The following is a 9,012-nucleotide window of genomic DNA, read 5'->3' as shown; positions in this document are numbered from 1 at the left end:
TGTTAATGAGGAGAAAAGTAAAGAAAGAAAGCAGATAAGAAGAGGGGGGGGGAATTCCAAGGCATATAACGCATGTGTTACACTCCCAGAATAGAAATTTCAATTTCACAACTAAATTTTGCTTCTTCGTGTCATCTATCTAGGGCTGTTGTTGTTTAGCCCTGGGTGAACTCTAAGCTGTGACTATCAGATCAGTCTGTCAATCTTTTGCCCAGATTGATATCACTATGCTTAAACAAAACCATAATATATATATATATATATATAAACAGGTTTCAAAGAGAAAAGAGACTATATGGTGTATAGACGAGGGAAAAGAAAAAAATGAAAATGCACATTGGATATGAAACATAAAGGCTTTTTAATGAAAAGTAACGATCTATACATATGTAGTGAAACCTCTCTCGGGCATTCAATCATAAATGATAACGAAGCTGCTAACATCTAGCCTTCGGCTGCCTTGGTCCCTTCTGTCCACTATCCTGATTGGTTCTTATTTGCGCGGCAATTGTCCCCATGTTCTGTTTGCTATGGGTGGATTATGTCCAATCGTGGCTTCTGATAAAGTCACGTGATAGAGAGTTTTTCTGTATTTCCGGTGAGCCCTATTTCGCCTATAAACTCGATCCAACGACGGCAATCGTCTTCGATTTCAGATCTCTCACAGGTTTGGTCGCTGACCACACATACAGAACACAGCTACAGCCAGTTTCAGCGCCGACGTCTTCACCACCAATGTACTGTCTACCATTGTCGTCGCCAGCAACACCAACAAGCGCGGTTTTATCTCGACGCTGTTAAGTGGATTGTTTCCACCACGAACAACAGTCAGAACTAACCAGCGAGAATATTACGTATCAGGTAACATCGGTCACAGCATTCGACACTCAACACACATATTGTGATTCCGCAGCTCTGCTCCTTGGCCACAACTTCCGGCGTATGAACATTCTATCTCCTCGTGTAACTCTAATACGAACTGGTATTTCTCTATCTCAGTGTTTGAGACTGGTAGTCTATGTTACAGACACTCTTTCTATATTCTGTGTTTCCTCTCATTCATACTCACATATTGTACACACACTATTGCTTATACGACTGTCCGTCACTTCACACTGTTGTATACCTTCTCTTGTACACGAAGGCCTGACTTATCTTCTGTGTTAATTATATATGTCGCATGCACGCGCACACAGACACAAACGGTTTCACTATGTTAATAAACTTACTCTCATATATCTAACGGTTGTGTTTGTCCTAATCTGTTTCTTTACTGGCACTTGGCTCGTATCTCCTTCACGATGAGCCATATTCTGGCGTCGAAAGCGCAGTTGGTACGGAAACAATTGTAACTGACTGTTGAAGATGTGTTTTTTGTCTTATTGTGTGTGTGTTAATTTGTTATTCTGTTGCTTTCAGAGTATCCTCCACCAAACTTGATTAGAACACCTAGATAACATGTTTTCAACTACTTATGGGTGATCATGATAGTAAATCTCCTTATTAGGGCAAAGAAAGTTGGCTGTTGCTGTTTATTCTGGCTGATCAGTTGTGTGATCAAAGGTGTTTGCTTCTCGAACGGTGGCCATCTGAGCGTTTTTCTCTTGGGCATTGCATATCGAAGACTACTTATTCTATCAGTCTCTTTTGCCGAACAGCTAAGTTACGGAGACGTAACGGGTTTTATTTGGAATATGGATACTTGCTATCTTTTATTCTTTCAACATTTCTTTAACTTTATCTGCTTCATCATTCAATGAAGAATATTGCTTTAACCAGAGGATAGCTCTGATTGTAATGGATCTGTGAGAAAAGGCGTTCCAGCCATGACCATATTGTCTTTTTCTTTTCTAGAAGCAATGAATTCCTAAGCAAACGTTATAGAATAATATAAACTTGTTTTTTTTTTTTCTTGAAGAAGGAAATTTCATTTTTCGTTTTGTCAGGAAGATTTGGTTGCTCTTTCTAACAATTCGAGCGACCAGGTCTTATTTTTCGTCTCGAAAGTGTCAAAGTTTACTCAGTTTAGTCGCCGACGACCCGACCATGTAACAAGTTGTACTGTTGGGGTCACATGTAAACCAATAGCGATCAAGAGCGACTAATAGCACTCGAGGGCGACCGACCTGACATATGGAACAAAGAAGTATATATAGCAAAGAAATATTTATATATAATAATAATGATAATTACAAAAGAATAAGACCTCGATATTAGGTAGAGGATTATTTATATATGCATAGTGGAGGCGCAATGGCCCAGTGGTTAGGGCAGCGGACTCGCGGTTTCGATTCCCAGACCGGGCGTTGTGAGTGTTTATTGAGCGAAAACACCTAAAAGCTTCACGAGGCTCCGGCAGGGAATGGTGGCGAACCCTGCTTTACTCTTTCACCACAACTTTCTCTCACTCTTACTGTTGTGCCTGTAATTCAAAGGGTCAGCCTTGTCACACTCTGTGTCACGCTGAATCTCCCCGAGAACTACGTGAAGGGTACACTTGTCTGTGGAGCGCTCAGCCACTTGCACGTTAATTTCACGAGCAGGCTGTTCCGTTGATCGGATCACCTGGAACCCTCGACGTCCTAAGGGACGGAGTGCCAACAACAATATATGTATAATTTAGACAAACAGTAAGTTGTCATTATAGTACTAAGAATATTATGACACTGTTTGTCTTAAATTATACATACATACATATATATCAAATAAGTAACAAGGATGTCAAGGTATTAATGTATTAATACCTTAACACCCTTGTCAAGGTATTATTGCATTCATACATTGACATTCTTGTTACTTATTTGATTTTTATTCACCTTATTCAGATATTAACGGACTGACTTGGTGCCTCAACTTTACCTAAATCAACTGAATCTTATGCACACACATACCTCGACATATTTCAGTAATTGGTCCTAAGACATGCAGCTGAAGTCATAAAACGACTTAACATGGAAAATCATTTTGAAGAATTTATTAGCTGTTCTAATAAACGATTAATACATATTTTCATACGTATTTGATTTGATTTTTATACGTCAGTATTGGTTTTCAAGCGGTTCTTTTGAGACAGACGTAAAATCGATAAACCGACTAAAATAGAAACTTGTTTCTTTTAAAAAGAGAAACCAAACAAAAAGAGGACATTAAATTGAGAAAGACATAGCTTAAAATGATCTGAGTTGTATTCTTGCATTCTCCGTTCTCCAGAGACATGCCAAGCAGCGCTTTTGGAAAACGGTTTATCTTAAACAAAAATTCAAGAAAAAGAACGAATGCACAACACAGACTGTTTCCGTGATGTTTCTACATAAACATATATAATAATAACATGGTTTGCGGGTTTGCGTGGGGAAAACGCGCTCGTTTGTTTATATCTGATATAGAATAGGTAGAGTGAATATGTACGAATAGACAAATTTCGTTGAAGACTACCTCTGCAGAATTTTCGTAGTTTCAAATGTATATTTATCTCCATTGAAGATAACATAGTGTATGTAGATAATATATATATATATTTTTATATACATATGTACATATATATATGTAATATATGTATAACCAAGAGAAGTACTGATCGATTACATATAGCCCTGTGGTTCGTAACCATTATTTTTATCTCTGAACTCTTTCGATTACTATTTTATTCTGGTGGATTCCCGTAGCCATTCCATGTTTTAAAAATCCCATCTTTTTTTTTATCTTTTACTTGTTTCAGTCATTGGACTGCGGCCATGCTGGGACACCGTCTCTAAGAACTTTTAGTCGAATGAATCGACCCTGGTACTTATTTATTTTCTTAAAGCCTGGCACTTATTCTATCAGTCTCTTTTGCCAAACCACTAAGTTACAGGGGACATAGACACTGGTTGTCAAGCGATGATGAGAGACAAGCACAGTTACACTCACGCCGCGCGCGCGCAGCACCCAAACAGTTGTGCCCAACTGTCTCATTCTGAGATCCCACCTGAAGTGATGCTGCAACTACATATATAGATAGACAGCCTTGACTGCATTGTCCAAGAAAAGACCACCCTTCTGACTGACATGAAGTCTTCATCAACTCACTTCAGCTCTTGCTTTACATACATGCTGTGTCATCTCCCTGCTTTTCCTACTGATACTATAATGGCCTCTGCTCCTCACAGCTGGTTGATCTCTCATCACTTCTAACCCAAGCACTCCCAAATCACTCATTTCTCTCCTCTTCTTATTGGCCTAACTTATTGACCCAACACTCCACACTTACCAGGCCCTACGAAAACCACCTTGTTTATTCCTTCTGCTTCAAAATAGCCAATCTTTATTTCTTTTAAGACTAGAACTTATTCTGTTGCTGTCTTTTGCCAAACTGCCGAGTTACGGGGATGTTAACAAACACACACATACACACGCACACACATGATGGTCTTCTTTCTGTTTCTGTCAATCAAATCCACTCACAAGGCTTTGGTCAGCCCAAGGCGATAGTAGACACTTGCCCAAGGTGCCACGCACTAGGACTGAACCCGAAACCATATGGTTGAGAAGCAAGCTTCTTATTCCACAGCCACACCTGCTTGGTGTTACTAGATTTTTTTTTTCTTTTGTCTTTTTTAAATGTTTATTTTCTCTATGTTGTAATTGTTGTCATTAACAGGTTGAAGTTCCAAGTTCTAACCATGGCCATTTTAATGAGAATTTTAATGAATCTGTTTCGAAAGAAACCAATGAGCAATGAGTGTCTGGAGAAAACTAAGTTGGCAAGAGTACTCACTTTACTTGACCTAACACTCTTGGGTGAGTTTTTAACAATTGGTGTTTGCACACACACACACACACATACACACACACACACACACACACACACACACACACTTGCATGCATACGCACACACTTGCACATACACATTTGCACATAGTAGAAAGGATTATTATTATTATTATTATTATTAAGGTGACAAACTGATAGAATTATTTGCAAGCTGGACAAAATGCTAAACAAAAATTTCTTTCAACTTTGTTTTAAGTTCAAATTCTGCCAGGGTTGACTTTGTGTGTCACCATTTCAGAGGTTGATAAAATAAGTACCAGTGGGGGTTGTAGGGTCAAAGTAATCGACAAGCTCCCCTCCCTCTCCAATATTGCTGGCCTTGTGTCAAAATTTGAAACCAACATTAATTATTCTTTCATTTTTAATAACTCTTTCTGCTAAAAGCACAAAGACTGAAATTTTGCAAGTGGGGACTAATCAGCAACTGGTACTTAATTTATCGACCCCAAAACAATAAAAGGCAAAGTCGACTTTGGCAGAATTTGAACTCAGAATGGGGACACATGATGCCACTAAGCATTTTTTGCCTGGTTTGCTAACAATTCTGCCAGCTCACCCGCCTCCTTTCCTTTTTTTAATAATGATAATTCTGTTTTATTATTTCAGGTGTTGGAAGTACCCTTGGTGCAGGGGCCTACGTTTTGTCGGGAGCAGTTGCTCGTGACAAGGCTGGACCCTCAATTGTTTTATCATTCTTTGTTGCTGCAGTCGTGTCTGTTCTTGCAGGTGAGTACACTGTATTGTTCCTGTTGCTGTTGTTGTGGTGTTGGTGGTGATTTCATCATCATTACTTTGTGGTCACTTTCTTTAATTTCTTGTTTTTTCACTTTTTTCAATCATTAGACTACAGCCATGGTGGGGAACCCCCTTGAAGGGTTTTAACTGAGTACTTCTTGCTCACTTCTAACACTGGTTATTAAGCAATATGTACACACACACACACATACATATATACATATATGAGATCTCCAATAGGTGCAGGACTGTTTCTGGCTTCAGTCCCTCTGCATGGCATCTTGGGCGAGTGTCTTCTATTATAGCCTCAGGCTGACAAAAGCTTTGTGAGTGGATTTGGTTGACGGAAACTAAAAGAAGCCTGTTGTATACGTGCGTGAGTGTGTGTGTGTGCACCTGCCTGTGTTTGTCCCCTCCACTGCTTGACAACCTGTAACTTAGTGGTTTAGCAAAAGAGACTGATAGAATAAGTACCAGGCTTAAAAAAAAAATTTTAAAGAAGTAATTGAGTCAATTAATTCACCTACAATTCCTCCAGCATGGCCACAGTGAAATGACTGAAACAAATATATATATATATATATATATATATATATATATATATATATATATATATATATATATAGATATGAAACCATTAAAGATCAGTTTACTTATTTATGTATGCTTGTGTCAATTTCTATGTATTTATGTATAAGATGAAACATTTTCCTTTTTCTATACGCTTCAGAACCAAAAACGATTTCCTTTTCTATTCTGTCAGGGCTTTGTTATGCTGAATTTGGGGCCCGTGTACCAAAGACTGGCTCTGCCTATGTCTATAGCTACATCACAGTTGGTGAACTGATTGCTTTTATCATTGGGTGGAACCTCATCCTGGAATATGCCATTGGTGAGTTGTCTGCTATATTATTTGATGGGTTTGGCACTGTTTGTTCAAAAGGAGGTGATTTGAAAATACAGCTGATTGAAAATAATCGATTGAAATACATTTGATCCAAAACGATTGAAATACATGTGATTTAAGTACAATTGATTAAAAACAGTTGAATGGATACAGATGTTCAAAAAGGAATTCATGAAAAATATTCGATTGAAAAAACTTGACAGTTAATCATATAATACAATTAATCAAAAAGAGTTTGATTGAAAACAGGTGACTGAAAACAATTTACTAAAAAGAGTTGATTAGAGTTGATTGCAGCACACTTGATTAGAATAAGTTGAATGGAATGCAGTGCATTGAAATGGCCACATAAAAAGCACTAGCGATAGTGCCACGTTAAAAAGCACTGGTGATGGTGTCACCTAAAAAGCACAGGTCATGGTTCCAAATAAAAAGCACTGGTGCCACGTAAAAAACATGGGTGATAGTGCTGTGTAAAAAGCACCCAGTACATTGTGGCGTGGTTAGCATTGTAGAAACCAAGCCAAAACAGACCATGGAACCTTTTTTATCATTCATCAATTAGTTAACTATTTAATATTTGAAACGTGGAAAATAGGTCGCAGGGGAAAGGTTACATAGTCAAGTTGTCAATAAAATAATTATTTCTTATCATTAGCAATATTACGAAGACAGTGGGATGGGAGAATCATTAGCACGCCACTCAAACTGCTTAGCAGCATTTCATCAGTCTTTACATTCTGGGTTCAAATTCTGTCAAGGCCAACTTTGCCTTTTATCCATTTGAGGTCAATGAAATAATTACCAGTTGAGTACAGGGGTTGATGTAATCAACTAGCCCCCTCCCCCAAAATTTCAGCCCTTGTGCCTATAGCAGAAAGGGTTATTAACAATGTTAGCATGGTGGGCGAATTGCTTAGCAGCGTTTCATGTCTTTACATTCTGGGTTCAAATTCTGCCAAGGTTGACTTTAACTTTCATTCTTTTGGGGTCAATGAAATAATTACCAGTTGAGCAGAGAGGTTGATGTAATCAACTACCCAACTCCCTAAAAATTTCAGCCCTTGAGCCTATAGTAGAAAAGATTATTAACAATATTAGGCAATATATAACTCCATGTTATGAGCAATTACATGTGTGTTTTTGTGCATGTCTCTGAGTGTGTGATTATGTTTACAGTCTAAAAACACCAGATTTTATAAACATATACACAAAAGAATCTCACATATAAACTACACTAGTTTGTGTTTTGACTGAACCCAAAAACCATGTGGTTGGGAGGCAAGCTTCTTAACACACAGACTAGATGCCAGATTCCCTATTAGGTTGGTTAGAGATGTGCTGTACCCTTTGACATAATTATGCCATCAATTTTTGAGAAAAATCAAATGTTTTACTATATATGTCAATTCTTTTGTTTATATTATCCGGTATTGCTAAAATAATACTGGTATTTGAGTACTATTTTCTCTACCTTGTTTTGCACATATGTACTTACAAGAGTACATGCATATATTTCAGATAAAGGATTAACGACCCACATTAATTAAATTGATTTTTTCTTATCCTTGTTATATTCAATGCAGTTGCCTTAATTAACTATGTGTTTATTTTATTTTTCACTTCAGGTACGGCTAGTGTGGCCAGAGCTTGGACAGCAAACTTCAATTCCCTCATTGATAATGCAGTCATTGACTACTTCAACTCAACAATGCCAATACGAGTCGATTATTTATCGGAATATCCGGACTTCCTGGCATTCGGTCTTATAGCTTTGTTGACAAGTAAATACAACTGTCTTCCCGTCTCTCATGCTCTCTCTATCTACCTATCTAGCCATCCAATCTATCTATCTAGCCATCTATCTATCTAGCTAGCTAGCCAGCCATCTGTCTATCTAGCTAGCCATCTATCTATCTAGCCATCCAATCTACCTAGCTAGCCATCCAATCTATCTAGCTAGCCATCTATCTATCTAGCTAACCATCCCTATTGATCGTCTCTCTTTTTATTTGATTTTTGCCCAGTGACACACACACTGATAATAATAAACGGCTTCTATTTGTTTCACCATCTATTTCTCTCCCTCTGTTCCTGTCAATCCATTTATCTCTCTCTCTCTCTCTCTCTATTTCAGTCTATTCTTTTCTGTACTTCCATTTCTCTCTCTCTCGCTTTCTGTCACTCTCTTCTGCCTTTCCCTCCTTCTATATACATCTGTCTTTATTTCTCTTTCTCTCTTTGTCTGTCTACCTCCCTTTCTCTCTCCATTTGTCCGTCTCCACCCTCTTCTTACTCCCTTTCTATTTTACATCTTTCTCTCTGACTATATATCTCTCCTTCTCTATCTCTCTCTCTATCTTAACCTATCTTCCTTTCACTCTCCATCTCTTTCTCTCTCTCTCTCCCTCTCTATCTGTCTGTCTGTCTATCTATCTGCCTGTCTGTCTGTTTATCTATCTATCTGCCTGTCTGTCTGTTTATCTATCTATCTGCCTGTCTGTCTGTTTATCTATCTGCCTGTCTGTCTGTCTGACCTATCTATCTGCCTGTCTGT

At 38.1% G+C, this 9,012-nt stretch overlaps 2 protein-coding genes across 6 annotated transcripts in view; one reads left to right on the top strand and one right to left on the bottom strand.

Annotated features, from left to right (window-relative positions):
- LOC128250925 (plectin-like) overlaps positions 1 to 9,012 on the bottom strand; it is a 59,356-nt gene that overhangs the window by 28,107 nt on the left and 22,237 nt on the right. The gene's annotated exons all lie outside the window — the stretch shown is intronic.
- Positions 1 to 9,012, top strand: part of LOC106868379 (high affinity cationic amino acid transporter 1) — a 21,372-nt gene that overhangs the window by 6,635 nt on the left and 5,725 nt on the right. For 2 of the 5 annotated variants that reach the window (XM_052977047.1, XM_052977045.1), the window contains exons 2-5: positions 4,640 to 4,779; positions 5,420 to 5,539; positions 6,312 to 6,440; positions 8,084 to 8,239. In XM_052977047.1, coding sequence (XP_052833007.1) covers positions 4,662 to 4,779; positions 5,420 to 5,539; positions 6,312 to 6,440; positions 8,084 to 8,239 — 523 coding nt within the window. In that variant the 5' untranslated portion in view covers positions 4,640 to 4,661. Of the gene's footprint in view, positions 1 to 656; positions 862 to 3,431; positions 3,599 to 3,754; positions 3,784 to 4,639; positions 4,780 to 5,419; positions 5,540 to 6,311; positions 6,441 to 8,083; positions 8,240 to 9,012 lie in introns of those variants that run through there. The other 3 variants (XM_052977046.1, XM_014913603.2, XM_052977044.1) reach the window with 3 other exon arrangements.

The sequence above is a fragment of the Octopus bimaculoides genome, chromosome 26 (genome assembly GCF_001194135.2).
Source record: "Octopus bimaculoides isolate UCB-OBI-ISO-001 chromosome 26, ASM119413v2, whole genome shotgun sequence".
NCBI lineage: Eukaryota > Metazoa > Mollusca > Cephalopoda > Octopoda > Octopodidae > Octopus > Octopus bimaculoides.
The sequence above is the reverse complement of the archived record's forward strand: the minus strand, read 5'-3'. Positions and strand labels throughout refer to the sequence as shown.